The sequence below is a fragment of the Cyprinus carpio genome, chromosome A16, assembly GCF_018340385.1.
Source record: "Cyprinus carpio isolate SPL01 chromosome A16, ASM1834038v1, whole genome shotgun sequence".
Lineage (NCBI taxonomy): Eukaryota > Metazoa > Chordata > Actinopteri > Cypriniformes > Cyprinidae > Cyprinus > Cyprinus carpio.
Genome location: NC_056587.1, coordinates 8,193,969 through 8,220,171, shown reverse-complemented (window position 1 = coordinate 8,220,171; position 26,203 = coordinate 8,193,969). Strand labels below are relative to the sequence as shown.

The window sequence follows — 26,203 nt, the reverse complement described above, 5'->3', positions numbered from 1 at the left end:
TTGATATGGCCTTTTATACAGTTGCTAAAGGTCTTATGTTACTATGCAGAATGCATTTTCTAAGTGATTGCTTACTGACCCAAGTCAAAAAGTGATATAAGCATGGCCACAGTGAAACTGGAGACCCTAAATATGGCTCAGGACACACTTTCAAAAGTGTAGTCTCATTTTATACATGATAACTATAAAGTTATAGTGAGTTGTTTTTTTTTTTTATGAATTTCAAAAATACAGAACCGTTTAGTAGGCTCTCAAGACACATAAGGAACAATATAAATTAAGCACATGCTCCTAATTTTCATGTCACCTGTCACAAAAAAAGTGTGCTTCGAAGGGCGGAAGATAAAGTATGCTGCCATTGGTGAAGGACCAGTCTGTGGGCGGGACATTGCTAAATGGCAAGCGTTGATTGGTGGAAAACTTTAGAGACCGAAGGCCGACTGTCAACAAAACTGCACACTTGAGTTTGCAACTTTGCACAAGACACCGAGAGCGTGGTGGAAATTAAAGGGGCTTTAAAGGCGGAAGGCGCTTTAGAGTTACCAGGTATGCTTCTCTTTAATACTTTTAGACAATTTTCGTATTTAACCAAACTCACATCGTCTGTACATGAAACTTGGGGCTTGTTTTTTTCTATATTTCCGGCATGTGCATGAACGTGTGTATATGTAAAGTGCGACTAAGATATTTGCCTGCGGATTTTATTTTGAACACTCCCATTTTGTCAACTGCATCTGCTTAAGAAGATGTACACAGACTTCCAACATCCGTGTAACATACAAACACAGAGAACATGAGATGCGTATATGATGCATGGAAGTAATAATTGTGCTGATATTCGCATGACGTGAAGATGTGTCCTTGTTTGGGCATTTTATGAGGAGGTGATGGGAGAGATAAAACTGACAGAGGACCTAATAAAGCTTCTCTTTTACATTTCAGAACGGTCTGGACTCACCTGGTCACCTTGCTTCTCTAAAATAATCAATCATTTCATTATCATATGATCATTTTCACTAAAATAATTACTTTATAATTTTATTACATTAATATGGAAACCTTCCAACCTCATAAGAAGCTTTCAAAAATTTGCAGCTAGTGCTGCAATATTGTCAATATTTTTGGAAGCTTAATAAAGCTAAGCCCTTGTCTGTGAATTTAAATGTGATATAATTAAATAAAATAACTTACAATAATTAATACATTTTTATACTATATTTTATAATTATTTTGTGTTTTTTTTATTATTATTATTTAAAATATTTAACATCAGTATTTTCATTTTTTTTTTTTTCTAACAGAATTATCTTGGATAATACCAGTTCAGTTAGGTGCACTGCTGCTTTCTGTGTTATTTTTAGCTGTTATCCATTTTCTATATCCTCAACAACTCTCATGGCTACATTCAAAAAACTCTCATGGGAGCCACATTATTAGCAGACCCAAATTACTGCGAAAGGAAAAAGATCCTTATTAAAGAGTGAAGTGTGTCACAAAGTGGCACGTCGATGATTAGGCCTCTTTCATTTTTGAAATTCTCATGGAAGATTCACCATTTCGGCTTAACAGGATCCATTCTTGCTCCGTTTATATGCCAGATCTATTTAATATTCAGATCTACTTAGTATTCGAAAGATTTAGCACAAATGGAAGAATGTTTGAATAAGGTCCTGTAATTCATTGAAATGGCTGTTTGTCTTTGACCCACTTGGAAAAGTAGCTCACGTCTGTCTTGGTTTTCTGGTAGTGAGCAGTAGGTCCATTGCTTTGTTTTTTCACTGTTGTCAGTATGTGTATAACTCCACCATTCTCCTCTTGCATTTAGGGCTGTTTCACTTGACATCCTTAGTAACACAGTTCTTTGCCAAAATATTTGCCAGCCAGGGAACCATTGGTGTAACCAATGGGACAACACAAGGATAATACTAATGAAGTGGAAAAAACACTTTCACTGCAGCTCCAGCTTTTCACTCTCTCCTTTACTCCCGTGTTTTTTCACTAGTAGAGGCCTGTAGTGCAGATACCGTCCTCACTGAACTCACTCACCACCCTCTCTATTATATAAACTTTGTCCTTTCCATTATAAAATGTCTTCTGTGTACAGAGTATGCTAACACAGTAGTTCTGTACATGTTCAGGGTCCTTTACATATCCTGTACGTCTCTACATGTTAACATTTTGAACTCATGTAATGAAACTCAACCCACAATACAGATTGGTGCTAAATTTTTTTTTAGATTTGTCACTGAAATGGAACTGATGACTTTCTGAAGCGCTCATGTTTTTCAGTTGCTGGACGGAGCCACTAGGGGGCAATGTCTAAAAACTGCAACAGTGCCAATGGCAACAGCTGGACTCTTCTTACCTCAGAGGTAAAGGTGTGTGTCCGAGGCCAGGATGAAAGTCTCTGGTTTGAATATGATCATGTTATTGCATACATATTTTGATACGCACGTCAAAGACGTTGCATTCGGTCAATTTATATGTATAAAAAAGGCAATTCATGCATGCAGTGTCTTGCATCTTCTGTTTATATAGGTGCAGTATTTACGTAATATAATTTATGGATGCATAGTATTTATGTAGTATAATCAATGACTCATGTTATTTATAAAAATATTAATAGTACTGTACACTCATACTGGGGAAATATGTTATTACTTGATGTCCTGATATTATAATGAAAAAGAACAAGGCGAGGATAGAGTGGTAAAACTTCCCAAAAACATACTACTGTATTTTTATTAAATGGAATTTTTTCTTGAAAAAAGTATGAAAGTTTTTGAAAATTCATCAGTCAACATGAAATCAAATATAGGCACGTTTTTTTTTTTTTTAACTATAGATATTTAAACTACATGAATACTTTGTAGGACATCAAATCAATGATAACTTTATAAAAGCGATGAAGTTTGTTTGACAGATGCACTTTCTATGTGCAGGTGTCTGGAGTTGAGAATGTGGGTCAGGTAGCTGAAGGTCTTAATATGGAGGAGCAGCTCTCAAAAGCACCTGAGCCCTCACCGGAGGCCTACGGTGACCTAGAGAAGCACTCCTCTGAAGCATCTGCTCACCAGCCGACAGAGACATCCACGCAGTTGCAGTCTGACCCAGCTCTCACCCATGGGTCAGAGCCTCCAGAGCTATCTCAGGTGTCCTTCCTCGAATAAATAATTCGGATGATCTAAAATCCTGTATGCCATAACAAAAAAAAATTTCAATTCTTGTCATTTCATCATCCTTATTTCTTGTTCCTTTTAATGTAAAATAGTAACTAAATCTAGCAAAATATTAACCAGGTAACCTCTCCAGAGACCAGTGAGGGTCGGGCCCAGCTGAATGCAGCACATGTTAGTGCCACTGTTGAGGACGTCAGCTCCTGGACCCCTGACCATGAGGATCAAGGCCTGTCAGAGAGCCCAGTTTCTCCCAGCGCTGATGTCGAATCATTCTCTGACTCATACGCTCACATAAGTCCTACCTCTGGATCAAGTCCACTTCCTGCTTCAGTTTGTCAGGAAAGAGACCGGTTTAAATCGGATGAGGATTCTCTGAGAAAAACCATAACTGAAGGTGAGAGACTGTACAACAGAAGTGATAGTGTGACATACTTTTTCCTCAGTGTATTTATAATCTTTGTTTTTAATACTTGTTGTTTGTTTCTATGTTTTATGTACTGTATATATTTTTAAAGTGGTGGTCAAAACGGAGCATAACTGCAGTTGGCAGGTCTGTTATGGAATAATGATGGACTTGCATGATGACTGGTGGCAGCTTGACAGATTGATTTCTGTTTATTATTCTTTATTTATATAGAAATACAGCGTGTCTGCTCTGATTACATTTCAGATGCATCATTCTCTGTTTTTCGCTCTCTTTCTTAAGATGAACATTTGCTTGTACCTGCATCCTGAAAAAACTATAGATTGTATTGTTTTTATGGCTCAAATCTTTTTTAAATGATGTAAGATGGTGTGTCAGTGTTTGTCTTTTATTAAATATGTGCTCTTTTATGTAATTTGAAGAAAGGAATGAGGCTACAGCAAAATCGTAGTAAGACTTTGTACTTCAAGTAGCTTGCGTAGCACATCAGCATACACTACTGTTCGTGTCCTACTCCTGCAAATAATGTTAGCTATTATACACACACATATGAAGCATCTGTAATGGCCTTTATGTTTGTTTTTTTTTTTTTTTTTTTGTTTTTTGTGAAATGCAATTGTATGGCTTGTGTATTTGTGTACAGATTATGGTTTTTTTTACTTACTGAATATCCCCCAATAATTATGTGCCCTTTTTCTGTATAGATTCTAAAGACATGTTGGAAACAACCGGGAAGGAGGGGGATGCTTTACGAAAGAGAAAAATCTCCCACTTGGGCTCCTTGGACAAGACAGAGGCAGAAGATGATGAAGAGGGGGAGGAGGAAGATTTTCAACCACCTCATAGAGAACATGAAACAGTCTTTTCTTTGAACAAGTGCATCCTTGCAGCTGTCATTCTTCTAGGGCTAGGGACCATTTTCTTCTCTGGTAAGCATCAGGCCCCTGTTTTCACACTCTTTTTCATTTTAAACAAATCAAATGAAATATATATCGCTGTATTGTCTAGATCCAGTACTTAGCATATTCAAGAAATTAAATAATAAATGTATCATTTTAATAATACTTCCTATATCATTATTTAATTACCATATTCAACACCAAAAAGTGAGTATTTTTTTTAAAGTTAAAGTGAGATATCATTAATGAAAATGCTTTGACTTTTTTTTTTTTCATGTGGGGTGGATTTCTCTTATTTAAAATAAACATTTTCATTACAAATATACTGTCAGCATAACAGTTTGAGTGAATTTGTAAGACTTTCCATATTTAAAATGTAATCCCATTTTTTCAGTCCGATTTCATAAATGGGATCAAGACAATGCTTTTAGGCCGCCGTTATTAGGTTGTCAGTCACTAGAGACGTCTGCATGAACTACATACTCAGAAATGTGTGATGGAGATTACCACACATTTATGAGCATGGTTAGAATCAACTTTAGTAAGACTCCTGGACAAAGTGGTATTGAATATGGCGTGTCATAAAAATGGGGCATGCGACCAAAAGTACCTATGCAGTGGCCCATATCAGAGAGTGAATTTGAATATGTTCCCTGTGTCTGAGACTGAGGTGTATTGATCCACAGGTATACTCATGGACCCGGATGGTGGTAGGAAGAGAGAGAGTGTTTGTGTGTCTGTGTGAGTTTGGATGGAGCAATGAGATGCTTTAGCTCAAAGTAATTTGCTGGTGAATGGATGCTGCAGTTGAAAACATGCATGGGCTTTTGCATATGTGCTGGATATCATCTGGTTCTCAACCTTTTTTTTTTTTTTTTTTTTTTTTTTTTTTTTTTTTTTTTACTCCTATGCCCCTCCTTGTCCACAACAATATTTGAATGGCCTTTCAACTCCTTCCCAATTTTCAGTAAAATAAATAATAATAATTAAATATTATTTTTTAATTAAATCAATTTTACACAAATAAAACCTGATAAAATATTTTAGAACTTGGCAAATCTAGAAAAATGTGTATTAGTAATATGTATTAAAATGCCCATGGCAGATATTATTAATTTACATGACTTTCAGTGTCTATAATATATATATTGCATAACCACTCTGAATTACTGTTGAAAATAAAAATACAATATATATATATATATATATAATATAATTTCATTTCATGTTTAATTTCCTGTGATGTCAAGTGGATGCATAACCACTCTGAATTACTGTGGAAGATTGAAAGACCATATCAGATTAGTGATATGAATGATGCATACATTAAGAAAATGAATCGAAAACATTTTAGATTAATGCACAGATTTAATTCTGAACATTGCATGTTATATATCAGGCACTGCTGGAACTGCATGCTTTCTGTGTGATTCCTCAGTCCCTAATTACTGAGTGTTACAGCTCCATGTTAGCTTTCTCATCTTCATCACATTGGCCATTGTTGCTTTTAAATGATCGATATGTGATTGTGATTATGGTCATGTTATGTTGCTTGATTTGCTTGATCTTCTGCATTTTCCTCTCAGAATCAGACATAGATGTTTGTGAGTTGAAGGAACCAACAAATCAGGTCAGTTCATTTGCTCTTCTTTTTTGTGTGTGACTTTACAGTTCTAAAATGTATATTTTAATTAGTATTATATCATCTTTTGATTATTTGTGTGTGATAGGAGTGGCTGAATCCTGGGGTCTCCAAAGACATGCCTGTCGGTCTTCAGCCTCCAGATATTTTAAACAAACATGCAAAAGAAGATCATCAAATATTGGTACTACAGGCACAGCTTCAGGTACAGGCATCTGCAGATCTGTGTTAAATAAAGTCCAAATGAAGCCAAGCGTTTTAAGTGTCAGAGAGTGCAACAGAATTACAAGTAAAAGTAAAATTCTCTTTTGTATTACAAAGAAGCAGGGAAATTTCCAATGTATGGCCCCTTTAAAGTGTTTCAGTTGTTCAGTGTTAATTTTTTGCACTCAGCAACATCAAGGTGAACTGAAAGAAGCGCTGTTTCGGGCAGAGGAGGGAGAGAAAGAGCGTGTGAGGAGAGAAGAGCTGGAGAAGGAGTACGAGAGGATAAAAGGAGAACTAGATAGAGTACCTGCTCTTCAGAAGGAGCTGGAGCAAGAGAACGAGAGAATGAAAGAAGAAAGTGCGAGAGCAAAGAAAGAGCTGGAGGCCATGCCATTACTACAGAGAGAACTAGAGCATCTGAAAGCTAAAGTTTCACAGCTCACACAGAGCACAGGTGCAGTAAACACACATGCACACACACTGACAGCGATGATCCATCATTGAAACTCATGTATTTATTTATTTATTTTTTTTAAATAAAAATCAGAGATTAAAGTCCAGTAGCATATGTATCTCTTTAACTTGACTTGTTTTAAAATCCAGAGCATTATGAAAAATTTAAATCATGAAATGAAAAGAAGATTTTTAATTGGTTTCTCTGAATTAAAAAGTTATTTAAAAAAAAAAAAAACTTGCATCTTATCTCTCTTCAAGGAAGAGTAGAATCTGTGCATCCCATTGCAGCCTCTCGGATGCCCTCTGCTGGAGACAAAAGGGATGTACCACCGATTGAAAGACAAGACATGAAGCCCAGGAAGACTTATGGCAAAAAGAGTGAGGAGAAGGAACAAAGAAAGAGAGACAAAGAATGGAAAAAGAAGAAAAGTGAAAAAAAGGAAGATGACAAAGAAAGGAGGGAGAAAGTGACTGAGGGAGAACATGCTGAGGAACAGAGGGAGTGGAAAAAAGATAAAAGCCACCAAGAGGCAGGTAAAGCAGGGAAGAGAAAAGAGTGGAAAAAGGACAAAGAACGAGATGATGGTAAAATGGGGAAAGAAAGTAAAGACAAGAAAGACTTTAATGAGTGGGAGGGAAAAAAAGAATCGAAGGAAGATAAAAAGTGGAAGAAAGACAAACATGTAGGACAGGATGAGAAGATGGGAGACAAAAAGGACTGGAAAGATACTGGGAACAAGAAAGTGAAAGAGGAAAAAGAATGGAAGCAGAGAGGGGAGCGGAAAGAGGACAAAGACTGGAAAAGTGATAAACGGAGTGGTGGGAATGACCATAAAGAATGGAAAGGTGAAAAGGAGTGGAGAAAGGAAAAGAGTGATGGAAAGCACAGCGATAAAACAGAGAAAAAATGGAAAGGAGACCAAGAATTTCCAAAAGGGTATGATGAAAAAGAAATGGAGGAAAAGCGTTGGAGAGGGAAACAAAGAGAGTCAAGAGATGGAATAAAGGAGGAGAAAAAAAAGAAGGCTTACTACCATAAAAATGAGGGGAAAAATAGCCCCAATGAAAAGGAAAAACAACATAAGGAGAGACATGGGGACAGACCACCAGACGAGACCTCCTCCCATCACCATAACGACCACGAGAACTACTGGACCAAACAAAGAGAGCGCATTCAGCACTATACTGAGCAGCGGGAGACCTGCAGCGGTGTGGCAGACTGCGCTCGAGTCGAGGGACTCTCTCCCGTCAGCCTGCGGGACTTCGAAGACCTTCTCCAGTCCTATCTGAACAAGCTCCAGGATCAGGACCAGACCTCCAGCAAAGAAGAGCTCCGAAAGCTGGTGAAGGAGTTCTTCACGGATGGAGTGTTCGCTCATGATCAGATGCCGTTCAGGGAGTTTGTGGAAGATGTGGAAGACATTTTAGAGGACATGGCTGAAGGAGAAGAAAGCGACAGCGAGGGAGAGGAGAGCGAGGAAGATGAAGATGATGAGATGGAAGAATTTGAAAGGGAGGCAATGGAGAAGTTTGCACTTCCAGAAGAAGTGAAGAAGGTTGAGAGGAAGGGTGAGCAGAAAAAAGACCGTGGAAGAGTGAAAAGTTGAAGGATCCTCATGGCGATTTAGAGGTTTCAAAAAAAAAAAGGTACATCTGGAAACAGTCAGGCCTGATTTTTAAAGAGCGTATTCATTTTGAACAACATGGCTTTGCTTTTTCTTTTCATAGATAAAGTATAACTGTAAAACCTCATTGATGGTTTCCTTCTTATAATAGCTGTTTTTGCTCATTTTTCATCCATATTTGAGAATCTTATACACCATTAAAAAAAACTCTTTGAGAGTCACCTGCTCTGTCAGTTAAAGATCTGGAGTTGGATTCATGAAACGTTCTTAAGAATAAAATAAAAAATAAAAAAACTCTTATTTCCTTTTCTAAGAATATTGTGATTCGTGGCAAGAATTCTTAATTTTTTGTTTTAAGTACTTTCTTTAAAAAACCTGACAAAGAATTAACATTTTTGAAAAATGTTCAAAATCATTCTAAATGACCTTTTAGACAGACTGCATAGATGATTAATAAATTAATTGGACCATTATGATGTTAAAATATGTGTTACAACATTATAATACTAGCTAAATATAATGCATATTAATACTAGTTATTATAGTCTAGCGTACTTGTAGGTTTGTTCCAGATAGAAATACTGTTGGTTATCAATGGAGGAAGGGACAGAAAACCCTCTTAGAGATGACATAAGGTGCCTGTTATTAGACAAAAAAAAGTTAGTAGATGAATACATTTACTGTTAAGATTACCATGTATTAAATGAATTGCTGTAATAGAAGACAAATTTAACCTCAGTAGGTTAGAATACGATCAGCAAGTCAAATTATTTTGTCATTATTATTTTATTCTTAAAAAAAATTTATTTCTAAAAAGGAAATGTGTTCTTAAGATAATATTTAATTTTGTATTATTGTTATTTAAAATAATTTCACTTAAACTTCTTATTTATCCTCAGAATGTTCTTAATTTTTTTTTTCTTAAGAAGATGTACATGAATCTGGCACCACAGATACATGCTGACAGAACAATGTCAAGAACCGCAGGAAACTGATCTACTGTTACAACATCAGTTTATGCACATCCCACACAAAAGTAATTTTTGTGTGGGAATATTCCTCAGAAGAATGTAGTTAAGTGTTGAGTGTGAGAGTTACAGACTAAGTCATTTGTAACAATATTATTTTGTCTTTCCTTTAAAGTAGTCATGTAACTATGTGCATTTTAATAACATACTTATCTTATACACTGTACAGATATTGAATAAAATGTTGTAGGTTTATTAATGTTGTTAAATAATTGTTTGTCTTTAGGTTAAGGTTAGGACTCCTGACGCAATGTTATTGGTTTGTTTGAGAATTTCACTTATAACATTTTATGGAGGATATAATTAGTAAATAACATGACCACTAAATTGTAACTAAAAGTGCTACACTGATGATGTAATAAAGTAATTTGCTTTGTTGTTGTTGATTGTTAATCGCTGACATTCATATGGTTGTGGGTGATGCACATACTATGAAACTTTTCACAGAATAAACAGATGATGTGTTGCTTTACTTCTTTGCTCTAAGATTTGTACATTTATGGGAAAGTTTTTTTAGGTAATCTGTGACTGCAATGCAATTCACAGCTGGTAAAACTATCTCTTCATCACAACATCACTTGTGGTTCCTGAGTAGAAAGAAACTGTAAAATAAAAAAAAAGTTTTCTCGGTTCCTCCTGTGCTGAACTATATTTGATCTTGGCCTGAATGTCTCAAATGAACTATGAAATGTTTGCTCTTTTTTTTTTTTTGCACATACAGCAGTTTACATATCAGAACTTTATTAAACAGGATTAAACATTCAAAGTCATTTAATGTAATAAAGCAACTCATAAAGAGCATAGAAAAATCAGCACAAAAAAGTATCCTTGTTTTTAATAGTACATATTTTATGAGTATTAATTCTGAAGAAATTCACAAAACACTTAAGAAATTCATGCAGAAATCTGTCCCAGATATCCTCATTGAGTATATGGAGTATTTTACCTATTCTCCTTCAGATAGTTTGATGTAACAGTAAAAAAAAAAAAAAAAAAAAAAAAGTTCTACTTAAGTATCATTAAACCAAACTGGAGGTTCAGTGAGAAAATCAAACAGCAAAAGGCAGGGCTTGAGATAAGTGTTTTCTAAGAAGAAAACCTTTGCTTTTTCACAGTGAAAGAGGAAGTGAGGGAAATGGTTCACTGAAATAGTTCTTTACTTTCAGTGTGAGGTTAAATGCAAATGAAAACCTGCAGAGTGAAGGCATAGGAGTAGATTTGCCTTGATTGCCTCTGGGTCTGCATGAGTCCAATTGCTTGTACTTCTGGTGGAGATTTGCACTGGGTTTAAGTATCTGCAATGGCATTTTTACTTAAATATAAATAAACGCTGCATAACCATCAAGGAGCATCTCCTCAAAGACATGCCCAAGACTCCACACTGCTACCATTATACAGGAAGGGGTCCATACACAGACTGCACACTGATCTGGCAGGCCTTGAAGTTAGATCTCTTTGTATCTTCAGCCATATTTCAAGCATTCCTGCTGATGCCTTTTCACACCTTCTTTGGAGGTCCTTCATAAAGATGGGAAATGACTGGAGAGGGTTCAATCTAGTGCTTTTTCAGGACTTCCCAATCTGAAGTGTTTGTCGGTGCTTTTCAGTGATGTAATTTGTAGGTCCGTCAGCACCATGGAAAGTCTCACATTTACTGGTTTGACTAATTCGGAGGAGTTGACACTGAGAGGTCTGAAGTTAGTCAATGTATCCAGCACTATATTTGATCCGTTGGTTAGAGTAATTAGACTAGAGATTACCAGAACCGGACCTTAGTGATATTTTCTGTTATCTTTCTGATGGAATGTCCCATCTGAAGAACCTGAGTGTGACAGACAGTGGGATTTCAACAACTGAGATCAAAGAACGTCCAGGGGGATCAAAGACTTGGCCTTTGACTGTCCTCTCTGGGATTCAAAACCTTTATCTAATAGGAAACAGTATCAAAATCATTCAAGCTAACTCTCTAGTTGTGTTCTAGAACTTCTCCAGGCTTTCTTTGGAGTTCAAAGGAGAGTCACTTGATAGTATTTGGGAGTCTGGGGTTGGAAAAGTCAATGAGTTGAGTTTGACAGGAACTGTAATGACAAAATATTCCACAAATTTTTAAAGATTTGTGTCATCTCATCACCATTCAGACTCTCAGCCTCATTTTTACATCAACCGACAGACTGACTACAGAGGACCAAAAGCAGTATGGGACAACTTTGACAAGTTATTCATCAGCAGATCAGAAGTAGGCCAGCTGGACTTTAGTTACTGGACAGGTAACAGGTTTTGTACAGAGTGTACATGTTAAACATATTTGAATTCATAAACACTCAAGTGTAAATGCACATAGCCCACTGTTGGTGCTAAAAATAATTTCAAAATAGAAAACAGTTCCCATTCCCATTATAAATGTTTGTTTATACTTCCATTTTAACACTACCTCTCAAAATGTGTTTAAATTCTCGAAATTAGTTTTATATACAAGCATAAATTGTACCTTACATTGTTCTCCTCCTCCTGTTACCTCTTGCTGATGTGCTGTTTTACTGCAATGCCTCAGCAAGAAAACTTCTCAGTATGATGATGATGATGATGATTATGTATAAACTATTGATACCATGCTGGTGTATGTACGAGCTACAATTGATACCCTGCAAGAATTTTGGTTTTGGATGTAAATCTGGCAAAACCTGCATTCAGTTGCTGGAGGGCGCTGTTACACAGAAAGGCTTGTGTGCTCTCTCTCTCTCTCTCTCTCTCTCTCATACATAGTTTAAATATACAATAACCATGATTAAAACAACATCAACAGCTGTTTTTGTTTAATTGGCACTTTGTCATAAATGCCATTTGACTGATCACACTTGCAGCTGAAAACACAAACCAGATTAATTCGTGCTGTTCAGAGCCCTCCAAACAAAATGCCTGTCGGCAAAACTATACTATAAATCAATGCATTTAATTTAAATTAACCTTATGAATATGAAAATAAAAAAAAAAAAAAAAAAAAAAAAAAAAAAAAAACTTATTTACCTTGAAAACTGGGAGAAGATATTACCTAAACAATTGCCTAATAAAAGATAAATGTACAATTACATAAAAGTTTGCCATTGAAATATTATTACTATCATTACATCACTATTCACTATTACAGTCACTATTATTACATTTTTGCTATTACAATGTGATACAGGAACTAGAGGAAGGATTAGGATTTAGGCTCGGATTGCAGGTGTGTCCTGTTTGAAAATGTGTGCTAATCATGGTTTTAACAGTGTTTGCCTGATACACTGTGCTAGATTTTAGACTGTGCTTTTAAAATATTATATACCTGTCAAGACTCATCTCATCCCAAAATACTACCCATGGTGGCTACCCATGTTTTTAAATAGAAAGATTTTGATAGATTCAGCCAGTTGAGGGCCTCAACAGAAATATTTTTGTTAAATTAAAATACAATGTGTGTGTGTGTGTGTGTATGTGTGTGTGTGTGTGTGTGTGTGTGTGTGTGTGTGTGTGTGTGTGTGTGTGTGTGTGTAGTTCTGACTTTATAAACTGTTGAACTTTAGCTTTGTGAATAAAGTTTTAAGGACACTCACAGCCAGAAAGCCTGTTGTATTGTCTGGCAGTAATTATGATGGCAAACAATGCTACTCAAAGGCAAACATTAATGTTGCATAGTATCAACCAAACACTGTAGGCTTAGCGAACAGGGTGAAGGAGAATCACTGGACTGTGAGGGTTTTGTCTTGGTAATTGGAAAGCACATGTTCCTGATAATTGTGTTCTGGTATGCTGTGCGCCCCACAGCAGACAGCTTTCTCTCTCACATAGCTGCATTCTTTCTCTCTCCCTCCCTCACGTATACACAAACATATCTTAATACTGCAGAAAGAAAGTTATATAGTAAAAAGACTTCTTACACTTATATTTTGATGAATGTGGTGAAGCATGTTGGCTGGAAACTTGGAAAAATGTATCTGACTAAGCCATCAAGGTGTGGCTGGATGATGATCTCACTATGCTAGAGTCTCACTAAGCCTTTGTGCAACAATCAAATACATGCTCCTACTTGTGATAGACACACTCACTCACAGGTCATTCAGACATGGGCCATGCAGCTGGCACAGAACCCACTGCAGTAAATCAAAAAGCACGTTAGGAAAAAACACACAGTTTAAGTTGTTATTCACTAAACCTCTTCTCGCCTCTCACCTCATTTTCCAGCGTGGTTATGACAGTACACTTTCAGGGGAGTTATGTCCACACAACACCCCTCTTGAGTAATATATCCTGTTTTCCCCACCCATAAAGTTCTGGGTATACGCCCAGTGATTTGATGGGGGAAAAAAAGCTACTTGGGAAGATTGGAATTCGCAGAAGAGGCATTTTCATAGGCATTGTCCTGGCTTAAGTTAGAAGAGGCAAGAATCAACAGAAGAAAGGCTTCGTTACAAAACAAGGTAAGCATTCCAATTTGATCCTAAGAGGTTTGAAGGACAAACTCTGCTGTTTATTTGATGAGATTTTGTCAGTTTAGATAAAATAAGATGTTTTCTACTGGGTAGCCTATTATAACAATTTTAAGCAGGGGTTTCTGTGTTTAGGATATTCTTAATTTATTTAACTTGTTTTGTTTTTACATCCCTGCTGAAAAAAAGGCGTTTTCTAGTTTTAGGCTAGTTGGTCTCAGTCTCGATTAGGGAAGTTAACAGCGCCTTTTCAGCTGGTCAAACTGGTCTGTTGGCTGGATTTAGAGTGGCTTTTGGAGATCATCTTAAATCAGCTTGAACTGTGGAACTTTGGCATCAAGTTAACAGGATTCTATAAATAAATGTTCGTGGTTAATGCAAATGTGCCACTTTCCGTACAAGACTCCCTAATCCGGTTACTAAAAAAATCAGATCCTATTCAGTAGCCGATCCGATTCCCTATAGAGGTAACTCAAGCCCTTCTCCCTTTACACCGAAGAAGAAATCAGAAACCTGGTATTTATTAATTCAGAGCGTTTTCTCAGAGCGTACGCGCGCTTCTACTGCCGCTAATCCTCCCCGTGAGGTGAATGGATTCGCTGATTATTATGCTCCGTTTGTTGTGATAAGCCCTGAAGTCGACCTTACGGGAGTTTGGGGGAAATGCACTCGATCCTTAACCGGACGAAGCACGACCTCAATGTGTCAGCGGCGACACGGCCACCAGAACGGCGTTAATTATGAATACAGAGATAAGACAGCAATAGTGGGAGCTGTCTGATAACCTAGAGAGCTCGAGACTACTTGCTCTCTTGTTCACCGTTGTCTTCAAGTGCTGACAGCCTGGTACAGCGCGAGGAAATCATTCGCACTTCATGGAGAGACAGAGAACAAGCTTCTTGTTCCACGTTTACATACATACACTGGAAAAACGAACACCTCCTCTAAATAAAAAATACTGAAAACTATTCTTAAAGGGACAGTCCACTCCCAAAATTAAATTGCGTCATCACTTAGGCCTGCTCAACCTCATGTTGTTCCAATTGTGACTCTGTCGTCACTCACTCCATTGTATAGAAAAAGATGACATATATTACATATTAATATTACAAAGTATAAATATTCCAAAATGAGTAATGAGTACAATTAGTACTTTACACCTATGCATGTATTTATATATAAAAAATGTTAAAGAATATATATTAAATGAAATACCTTTGACGTCTCAGTTATTTTAGGAATCAGATCATTCAGTCATGTTAGGGCAATGAGGTAACTGTGAGAGCTGTAACTATGATCTTGTGGGAACAAGAACATCGAGCCATGAACCACCTGTCCGCACAAGTGCAATAGTTTGTGTTTGAGAGCTGAACATGAGAAATGTGAACAAAGCCTTTTTTATTCAGTCACTTTCTCATCCTCGTTCTTTACATTTTCATCCAGTGATAGTTTTTTCAGTAACATCAAGAAACTAGGGCAAACCACAAGTAGCCTAGAGGGACATCTAGAGGAGCAAGAATGGAATGCAGTTCATTGAAGAAAACTGTGAGGAGAGCACACTAATAAGAGATGTGATTTTGGTACTATTGCATTTTTATTTCCCCACTGATCAGAAAAATCATCCAGTTGACCTGGTTTAAGGGAGACACTGTAGGTTTTATTCACAGTGTCACCACAGAGCAGTTTCTTACTGGGGAGGATACTTTGAAAGTGTAGCTTGCCAAGCTAAAAGCTTAATAATTTGAAATACACTACAGTCAAGCTACTGTTTTAAAAATGTAACAGTATTTAAAAAAAAAAAAATATACCACAAACAAACACTTCCAGTACATTTTACATTTACATTGTACATTTTCAGTGTAGGTCTTTCAAATGGTCCTTCTCAAAAAATATTGCATATTTTAGATTCATTGCACACCAACTGAAATATTTCAGGTCTTTTATTGTTTTAATACTGATGATTTTGGCATACAGCTCATGAAAACCCAAAATTCCTATCTCAAAAAATTAGCATATCATGAAAAGGTTCTCTAAACGAGCTATTAACCTAATCATCTAAATCAACTAATTAACTCTAAACACCTGCAAAAGATTCCTGAGGCTTTTAAAAACTCCCAGCCTGGTTCATTACTCAAAACCGCAATCATGGGTAAGACTGCCGACCTGACTGCTGTCCAGAAGGCCATCATTGACACCCTCAAGCGAGAGGGTAAGACACAGAAAGAAATTTCTGAACGAATAGGCTGTTCCCAGAGTGCTGTATCAAGGCACCTCAGTGGGAAGTCTGTGGGAAGGAAAAAAGTGTGGCAAAAAACGCTGCACAACGAGAAGAGGTGACCGGACCCTGAGGAAGATTGTGGAGAAGGACCGATTCCAGACCTTGGGGGACCTGCGGAAGCAGTGGACTGAGTCTGGAGTAGAAACATCCAGAGCCACCGTGCACAGGCGTGTGCTTTTGAACCAGAAACAGCGGCAGAAGCGCCTGACCTGGGCTACAGAGAAGCAGCACTGGACTGTTGCTCAGTGGTCCAAAGTACTTTTTTCGGATGAAAGCAAATTTTGCATGTCATTCGGAAATCAAGGTGCCAGAGTCTGGAGGAAGACTGGGGAGAAGGAAATGCCAAAATGCCTGAAGTCCAGTGTCAAGTACCCACAGTCAGTGATGGTCTGGGGTGCCATGTCAGCTGCTGGTGTTGGTCCACTGTGTTTTATCAAGGGCAGGGTCAATGCAGCTAGCTATCAGGAGATTTTGGAGCACTTCATGCTTCCATCTGCTGAAAAGCTTTATGGAGATGAAGATTTCGTTTTTCAGCACGACCTGCAACCTGCTCACAGTGCCAAAACCACTGGTAAATGGTTTTACTGACCATGGTATTACTGTGCTCAATTGGCCTGCCAACTCTCCTGACCTGAACCCCATAGAGAATCTGTGGGATATTGTGAAGAGAAAGTTGAGAGACGCAAGACCCAACACTCTGGATGAGCTTAAGGCCGCTATCGAAGCATTCTGGGCCTCCATAACACCTCAGCAGAGCCACAGGCTGATTGCCTCCATGCCACGCCGCATTGAAGCAGTCATTTCTGCAAAAGGATTCCCGACCAAGTATTGAGTGCATAACTGAACATAATTATTTGAAGGTTGACTTTTTTTGTATTAAAAACACTTTTTCTTTATATGGGTCGGATGAAATATGCTAATTTTTTGAGATAGGAATTTTGGGTTTTCATGAGCTGTATGCCAAAATCCTCAGTATTAAAACAATAAAAGACCTGAAATATTTCAGTTGCTGTGCAATGAATCTAAAATATATGAAAGTTTAATTTTTATCATTACATTATGGAAAATAATGAACTTTTATCACAATATGCTAATTTTTTGAGAAGGACATTTACATTGTACATTTTCAGTGTAGGTCTTTCAAATTACTGAAGTAGGCTTCAAAGATTACGGGTATAATAAAGAATCAGCCCCCTTAAAAATAATCACATTTTGTTTCTTTGCAGCCTGAAATGAAGACGGACACAGTTTTTGTTTTATCCAGCTGTATTTACTCAGTGCAACTTATAAAATCCAAGTGAAATATATAATACCAACATGTCTGAAAAAAAATTATAATAATAAAATAAAGAAACAGAATCAATGAGTTGGAAAAGGATCACCCCCTTGTGTCAGTATTTTGTTGAACCACCTTTTGCTTTAATTACAGCCTTTAGTCTGCTGGGATATGTCTCTGTTTCTACTAACTTTGCACATCTAGACCCTGCAATATTTGCCCACTTTTCTTTGCAGAACTGCTCAAGTTCAGTTTAATTTGATCTGACAGTTTGTCGACTGCAGTCTTCAAGTTATTCCGCAGATTTTCAATGGACTTTAAGTCTGAGCTCTGACTAGACCATGCAAGGACATTCACTTTTGTCTCCTTCAACCACTGTGTGCTCAGTTTTGCTGTGTGCTTTTGGTCATTGTAATATTTGAAGGTAAACCTTCTTTCTGTTGACAACTTTCTGGCAGAGGGCAGCAGATTTTCCTCAAGAATTTGATGGTATTTTGCCCCAACCATTTTTCTTTCTATCCTGACAAGTGCTCCAGTCCCTGCTGCAGAGAAACACCCCCATAACAGGACATTACCACCTCCATGCTTTACTTTAGGAATGCTGTTATTTGGATGAGGAGCTTTATTGGATTTCCACCAGACATATCGTTTGGTGTTGAGGCCAAATAATTAAACTTTAGTCTCATTTGCCTCAGAATCTTCTAGGTTTTGGCAAAGCTCAGTCGTGACTAAATGTGGCCTTTCTTAAGGGATGGCTTTTTTCTTGCAACCCTCCCATACAAGACACATCTGTGGAGAATTTGTGATATTGTTGTCACATGCACACAATGACCACTCTTTGTCATAAATTCCTGCAACTGCTTCAGAGTTGATGTGTCCGAAAAACTGTTTTAATATTTGTTATTTGTTTTAATACGTAAACATACATGACAACCAAATAATTTTTCCTTTGCGTTTTGAAAAGTTTTGTCAAAACGATAGTTGTTCACACAGATCCACTAAAATGACTAAAAACGCTGTATTATTCATGCCAGGCATGTAGTTGGTGAAGTCACTTTGTTAGGAAACACATGTGCACATACCTCTAGATTGAACATGTAATACATATAAACTTAACAACGTTTTCACAAATTCATGTTTTTGTCGTTCTCACAGAGATGATAATGATATCGTTCTCAAAAACTTGCACGTTGAAACTCATTTTCAAGTTTGCATTTTCAGGCCCCCAAAATGTCATTGTGTAAATAAACAGCCAAAATACATAAAAATTTTCTGTTTTTAGTTGGAGAGAGGACCATTTAGGACAAATCAGTTTACAATAATGTTTCAGACTTTCCAACACTACATCTGAGATGGGAGTACTTCACTAAACTAATTCACTAAAATGAACTAATTCACTAAAATTAATTCCACTTTTCAGCACTATACAAATAAGAGAGGACTGTTTAGGACAAATCAATTCACAATAATAAATCCGACTTTCCAGTGAGAGGGCTGTTTAGGTGAGCGTGTTTGTTTATTCCTCCAGTTCAGAGTTTATTCACGTCACACTGCTACTCTTTGGATGAAGTAAAAAAATTACTGGAAAACCTGCACTACACGTATTAGACCTATAAAATCATCTGCTGAAAAAAAGTATAAAATTTTGTGGCATTATTTGTAGTGCTTTCCGGCCTGCTTTTAGTGCTCGTTTCCATTTGGCAGGTGACATGTATTGCAAAGGTTCATGGGTTGGTTGACTTTTGAATTTCAAAGCATCTCATTACATGAGAGTTTGTTTGGGTCCCTTGGGACTAATCACTAGGAGCACCTATCAATAAGCCTGTCTGATGCTTCTGCCTTAGTCGGACCAAGTATGAACTTGGATGTCACCTAGTGAGTGCGTTTTATTTAGAACAATGATGACATTTTTAAGACGGACACTTCTCTCTGCAGCAAACACAAGCCTCTCACAGCCAAACACATGACTTAATACAAAAAAAAAAAAATCTGTTTTTCCACAGCCACATATACAGTAATGCAATGCCACATTGCTCATAAGAGAGAGGATTAATACCCATGATTATCAGTAAATTCCAGCAGGTCTTTTTAGTAATTTTCACCCAAGCCCTGCTCAGGCTTCTCTCTCTCTCTCTCTCTCTCTCTCTCTCTCTCTCTCTCACTCTCTCACTCTAATTAGGTTAATAGAGGTCCATCAGTAATTGGGAGGATGGTAGAGCAGTGGTGTAGTGTGTATTCAGGTGTGACGTCTGTCAGATGGAAGATTTACCTGAAAGGGGTGGCCTATAGAATTACCCATATGTCACACGCACATTAAAATCTCATTAAATTTGTGCATGTATGTGAGTGTTGCAGCTCATCTCAAGGTAAAATGCAGGCCTTGTTCAGACAGACCAGAGGCAAAATCTGTTTTTTTGCCCAAAACTTTAGTTTTTTGTAGTCTGCACAGAAATAACTAGGAATGCACAATATATTGGCAACATATTGCTTATCATCCAGTTTTTTGGCTTGGTTTTGTTTTTGTTATTTTGGATATATGTAATTGTGCATTGTGATTTTCTCCATTTTTATATTTAGATCATCTTTGCCATCATATAGGCTAATGCTCACTAAGCTAGTCATTTAAAACACTAATAATTTAATAAGATAATATCTTTATATAATCTTTAGCGAGTTTCAAAATGATTTTTCCCCCCATAATCTAAATTATAATGTTGTAATGTGTAAATTTACGTTTGAAGCACATGTACCAGAAAATACAATTTCTGTTTTAACATTTTAATTCAATGTATTACATGCACTTGGCTTGCAATTATTTGTGAAATTTACTTGCAAAATATGAGTAAAAAAAGTTTTAAAGTAAATCCTATACCTTTTTTTCCCCCAGTGTATTTGTATTTTGTGGAATTGTGGCCTTCATTGGTGTTTTATACTGTACATTGTGTTTGTTATGGATAAGCTTGTTAAATGTCACTGGAAGGAAACCCAAATTAGTTCATTAATTATTTGTTAGTGTCAAATATGAGATAGAATCTACAGTACAAGAATATGAAATTAAGTAGGCTACACTTTATTGCTTTACTTTGTGTGTTGGTAGGGAAGGTAAAAGGGGGTATTGATCCAAGAAGAAAGGCCTGTGTGATTGGGCATCCTTCAAAGAGTGTGTACAGGCTTTTGTGTTTGTATGTTGTTGGATGAGAGAGAGAGTGTAACAGACATGTAGCAGGCAACCCCAGCAGTAATGTGAGCCTGTGGCCTGAGTGGATCGAATGTCCGTTAAAGATCACAGGTTCCATTGTCTTGTGGTATACACTCTGCAGCTCCACACACTCCTCCTCTGCTCCTCTCTCCCGCCTCCCTTCTTCATGCTCTTTAATTATTCTAGCATCATCCCTCTCCTCAGGTCACTCATTTTCCAGTGCCTGCCCTTCCTTTTAGCTATCCCAGCTGCTAAAATGTCACTTACTAACATTATTACTCTGTCCTTAAAATAGATATTGCAGTTTCATAATATTTTATATATAATATTTGTGTCAGACAAGTGTAGTGAAAAGTGAAAGTTATTTTTTAACTTAAGTTTATTTATTTTTATATTATATTATATATTATATTATATTATATTATATTATATTATATTATATTATATTATATTATATTATATTATATTATATTATATTATATTTAAGTAAATATATTTTTACTCTTTTATATTATTTGGCCATCAGTTCAAGGTGTATTCCTATTATATTATATTATAAAGTCGTACTTTATGTTTATAGGCTATGTTTAGCAAAGCTAAATAGTGCCTCATAATAATTCCCCCTCACTGTAAAAAAATATTTTTCAAAGTTGTAAATAAAACACACATATGTTTGTATGTTTCACAACAAAATAATAATTGAGTAATTAAGTATGTTACTCTTACTGTAATTATTTGTGAAATTTACTAGCGATTTCTGAGTGAAAGCCTACTTTTTTTTTTGTGCATGAAGTGCACATATTGTGACAGAATGAAAACTAAATCAGTAAGTATTATAAGTGATGTTCTTCTCTCCTTTGTACAGTTACAAATATGGAGGGTGCCATTAAAACAGTTGTTATGCAGTTCCTGTCTTCAGCACGAGGAAAAGAGAGCCTGGGTGGGAAGAGCTTCCAAAAGTTAGTCCAGAGTCAGCTGGGAAACATCCTGAGCGTAAGCAGAGTTCCTACATATGTCCGGATGTTTTTCATTTTACTCCATTTAGTATACATAACATGTCTGTGGACTACTAGATAAAGATTTTAGGTTTGGTGTACGCACATAAAAGTGAATATGTTTGTTAAATAATTGTTTAAACACCCTTTTGCTTTCATTAGTTCATTTTAGATGGTCCTGTCATGTGACAATTAAATTAAAATTAAAAGTACAAATGTTTCATAAGCTCTCAATTAATAGGGGTCATAAGTGCTGCATGCATGATAATTATAAAAGAATTAGCTAAATTAATTTTAAAGTAGTTTTAGATGAAGTATAGCATGTCGCAGTACAGAACAAAAAATGTCAAGACTGCACTTCATTGGGTGTCTACATTCCATGAACTAAGCTTGATTGGGCAAATGCTAAATAGTTGAGGATTTCACACTCTCTCTGTCTCTCTCAGGACACTGACAGTTCTTCTGCAGTGAAGGACATGATGAAAGGCCTAGATGACAACCAGGATGGGAAGGTCAGTTTCCAGGAGTACCTGACGCTGGTGGGCTACCTGGCCAACTCAGTGAGTGAGCAGAAAACACAGAGCACTGCAGCCAGTGAACAATAAGAAGCCCAAAAGCATTGATGAAACTGACAATCATTTGTAATGCTGGAGTCTTGCACCAGTAAGCATCGTAAATAAGAGAGACTGGGGCTAGTTGTCACATTTTATACTTACTAAACTGTTTTGGCTTGCTTTATCAAAAAAACAAACAAAAAAAATAAACCATTGTTTTGGCCAAAACACAATGTATTAATAAATTGTGTAGCAATTACCACAGCTTAACATACATATCAAAACAGCTTTTTAGCCCTTGTGACTTCCTGTTGTAACCACTAGCCAAGGTCTTCAGTGCAATCTAAAATCTGCAATTAAATCTGCTATATGATCTGAAAACACACCTAAAGTCTCTGATATTGCAATGTACTCCCATTTATGAAATTATAAAACAATGTCTGACCTGTGGCCATGTACAAGTGCTAAATCAAGTAACTTTTTTTTGCATAAGTTTTGTTTTTTTGTTTGTATGTTCTTTGCTGTCCATTGTTTTTACTGGGAACAAAATATGCTTGATTAGTGCTTAAAACAAGGCATAACTGATGAATGCAAGCCATCAAATTTACTAAAAATAAAGGCAGTGTCGATGTTGTATACACATCAGATTTGTCCATTTGAAAAAGTGAAATTTTACACTACTGGAAAATTGTTTTTGTATAACCTTTCAATTAAAATATGGAAATAATGACAAAATTGTATAGTCATCCTTTAACTTTCAGACATGTAATAAATGCTAAAGATAATGGTGCTCTGGGTACAGGCTATGCCCTAGCATGAATACATGTTTTATGAGTACACATTTTGTGTGTTTGTTAGTGCCCTTTGAATTTGGCTGTTCATGTGTGTGGGTGTGTGCGTGCGCATTTGTGTGTTTTCAGTCCCAAGGCTTGGCTGGCATATGTGTATGGACACCGTTTGCTTAATGATGATTTAACACCTGTGCAGCAGTATCAGGTGTGACAGGACCACTTGTAGTCAGATGCTTACTCAACACACACACACACACACACACCTGAGCACCTATCAGCACCTCTAAAGACCCTTGGGTTCTTAGTAGCTTTTTGTTTGTTCCATGTAACCTTGTTTGGCCTGTAACATTATCAGTCCTCAGGCACCTGACCCTATTTCATCTTATGTGCCATTATTTTAATAACTCTAGAAAAGTGCATCAAGAAATTAATTACAGTTAAATAGACTTATATACTTACATATATAAATGTGTCTTATAGATAGACAGATAGATAAATAGATAGAATTACATAAATTAAATATAGAGGACATTAAGAAGTTTAACTTACAGCTAATTATATTATATAGCTTATAATTACATAACTGACATAATTTGTTATAGACATTTAAATATAAAAAGAGCTTGACTGATATTCAGTATAGTGATGTTTGTATCTAAGTCATCAATTACAGCAGATAAATCATTTAGTTCAGGGTGCTGAACTATCACGTCTCTAAAAGTTTAATGTGACAAGCGCCAGTACATATAACTAACCTTTAGGATCAAACATATCTATTTACCCAAAAGCTCTTCTTTCAGGTAAATCCAGGTTTTCAGAGTATGTTTAAATACATGAATGTTTTGTATGATTAGATGAAAACATGACTGGTAACATTTAATGACACAATTAAGTCCATTACATGTGCATTTTATCCGTTTTAAAGAAAATTGCCACAAATTGAAAACTGATTAATTCAAAGCTTATTTTGATACATGTAGTCACATTGATGTATATTCATGATTCATGAACTGAGTGTCGATCAATAAAACAAAACATTGAGTATGTGGCTTGTTTTCATTTGCTCAAGTTACCATCTAATGCAGAGAACTTTCTCTCTTTCAATTACAACGATCAACATCACATTTACTCCTTTATATAACACTCGTATTTTTCTTACACTGTGAATGTGTAAACAGAAAGGTCAAGAGGTGGGAAATAGCTAGGTAGAGACAAATGAAGGATGGATGGAGGAAGGGAGGAGGAGTGTAAGGTGCGATGGGAGGAGGACCAAGTAGGTATATAAGATGCTGCCCATCACCTCCCGTCTTCACCAACATTCATCTCTCCTCAAGGAACAGAAGAGCAACAATCATCTAACAACAAGGTAAGGGAAAGAAAAGGATGGATGGAAGAACAGACTGTAATTGTGAATTTTAGAGGTATACGCTAGATGGCTTTCATGCTACCTGACCAGACTGCTGAATAAAGGCCTGTGCATCTTTTGCACAGACAGAACATGCTTGGTCACATCATATGCTAAAGAAAAGTTTGATGCAACAAGCTGCTATTGGATAAAAATTCTTTAACATGGCTCTCCACCTCAAGTTTTGCATGGCTTGTGGCTCATCTCTATAATGTATCTGAGGAGGCTTTTCTTCTCCTCTGAAGTTATTTTTGCCAACACAACCCAATATGTTTATCAGTTCATCCATCAGGACAGGGCTAATCTCAAACCCAGGGCAGTGTTTAGTTAAATATATATGTGTGTGTGTGTAGTGAGTTGTGGGCACTGTTGGCTCGGATTACACATGGCTGAGTAATTTCCTCTGCAGGTTCAGAGTGTTTTCTCCAGTTTAGGATTTCACCCTTATCAGGCAAGTCACATTTTCCTTCTGTAGTTAAGTTAAGCCCCTCGTAGGATGATCTGGAGAGGGAAGGAGGGGGTCGAAGCATGTTATGCTGAGAATATATTACTGCTTCTTTTGCAATGTTTTTACTGTTGTGGTCTAGAGAAGATAAGTCTGCTTCGTGCTCTTAAATATTTCAAATGAGCCAGAAATACTCCCTCTAAAGAAAACCTTTTGTGCATTCTTGAGTGCATTTTTAAGCCTTAATACAGTCGCTCGCTACAGTGACCAATACATCTTTCTTTCCAGAATGTCTAATATTCTAAACTCAGAGAATGCCTCCACTCTGGAGAACGCCATGCAGCTGATGATCCAGACGTTCCACAAGTACTCTGGAAATGAGGGAGACAAATATACTCTTAGCAGGCAGGAACTCAAAGAGATGCTAACGCAGGAGCTGGGCAACTACCTTGGGGTAAGGAGAAAACAGAGTTTTGATTTCTTTGTGAAAGTCAGATGTTTCTGATTAACTTTATCTGCACTTTTCTTGTTCCACAGAACGCACAGGATAAGGATGCGGTAGATAAAGTTATGGGAGACCTGGATTCAAACAACGACGGTGAGGTGGACTTCACAGAGTTCGTCATCCTCGTTGGTGCCCTCACTGTCGCCTGCAACGACTTCTTCCTCGAGTATCATGAAAAGGATGGAAAGAAAGTTGAAAAGAAAGAGTAGAGCTGCATTTCTCTGAACAAAAGCCAACACATGACCAGAAAATGAGGGGAGAAGGGGAATATGTGTATGCGTGTATGAATCTTCCTTAGACTACTGATATTAAAAAAGGTTTCACATCATCTCTGCATCCATGGGTACACAAAATGTTCCACGAGGCACAACATGTTTCCGTCCCCTGAACCTATTAGAAATGAAAGCATTAGGAATGAGATTTTGACATGGTCTTTGTTGAATATGTGAATATGTGTTTCTTCCTTTCTTTTGTTTATTAACAATTGGAGTTGTTTATTTAAAAATAATCTCTCCATATAACAATAAACTGCAGATTTAAATTAAATGAGGTTGGTGTCCTTTTTTCGCAGCAGACGGAAGTGCAATCTTGTCAAAAAAAATTTGGCTAATGATGATAATAGTTTGTTAACAAACAGTTTTTTGTTACTAATGAAACATTACAATTAAAAGACACAGGAAAATGTGAAAAAAAAAGATATTAACACGTTTTTTTTTTTAACCGTGTCACAATTACGTCACTTCTGATTGTCGCTTATGCACTTACGTAAACTAATAAAAATGGGGGTAGTAGATTTTAATTTTGGACCATCTGTTCCCTTCTTTTTTTCTCC

General features: G+C 36.7%; 3 protein-coding genes and 1 pseudogene across 9 annotated transcripts; all 4 read left to right on the top strand.

Annotated features, from left to right (window-relative positions):
• Window positions 1-405: 405 nt before the first annotated feature.
• Window positions 406-10,092, top strand: LOC109057664 (pre-B-cell leukemia transcription factor-interacting protein 1-like). Of its 7 annotated transcripts, none has more exons than XM_042772387.1 (11): window positions 497-546; window positions 943-946; window positions 2,290-2,378; window positions 2,943-3,152; window positions 3,300-3,573; window positions 4,308-4,532; window positions 5,189-5,212; window positions 6,089-6,132; window positions 6,233-6,349; window positions 6,538-6,805; window positions 7,066-10,092. In XM_042772387.1, the coding sequence occupies exons 3-11, from the start codon at window positions 2,316-2,318 to the stop codon at window positions 8,412-8,414; spliced, it is 2,574 nt and encodes an 857-aa protein (XP_042628321.1). In that variant the 5' UTR covers window positions 497-546; window positions 943-946; window positions 2,290-2,315; the 3' UTR covers window positions 8,415-10,092. The 7 variants fall into 7 exon arrangements, with proteins under 7 accessions (XP_042628326.1, XP_042628322.1, XP_042628320.1 ...); XM_042772389.1 differs by having other exon boundaries at window positions 510-546; window positions 2,290-2,372; XM_042772392.1 differs by lacking the exon at window positions 943-946 and having other exon boundaries at window positions 406-546; window positions 7,096-10,092.
• A 598-nt stretch (window positions 10,093-10,690) lies between these two features.
• On the top strand, window positions 10,691-11,759 carry LOC109057627 (annotated as a pseudogene).
• Window positions 11,760-13,759: 2,000 nt separating this feature from the next.
• On the top strand, window positions 13,760-22,960 carry LOC109057678 (protein S100-A16-like). Its single transcript, XM_019074910.2, has 3 exons — window positions 13,760-13,914; window positions 21,542-21,669; window positions 22,118-22,960. Exons 2-3 carry the CDS (start codon window positions 21,550-21,552, stop codon window positions 22,274-22,276), a joined length of 279 nt encoding a protein of 92 aa, XP_018930455.1. The 5' UTR covers window positions 13,760-13,914; window positions 21,542-21,549; the 3' UTR covers window positions 22,277-22,960.
• Window positions 22,961-24,178: 1,218 nt separating this feature from the next.
• Window positions 24,179-25,917, top strand: LOC109057675 (protein S100-A1-like). The gene is made up of 3 exons (XM_019074906.2): window positions 24,179-24,382; window positions 25,155-25,320; window positions 25,404-25,917. The coding sequence occupies exons 1-3, from the start codon at window positions 24,303-24,305 to the stop codon at window positions 25,578-25,580; spliced, it is 423 nt and encodes a 140-aa protein (XP_018930451.1). The 5' UTR covers window positions 24,179-24,302; the 3' UTR covers window positions 25,581-25,917.
• The last annotated feature ends 286 nt before the right edge of the window (window positions 25,918-26,203 follow it).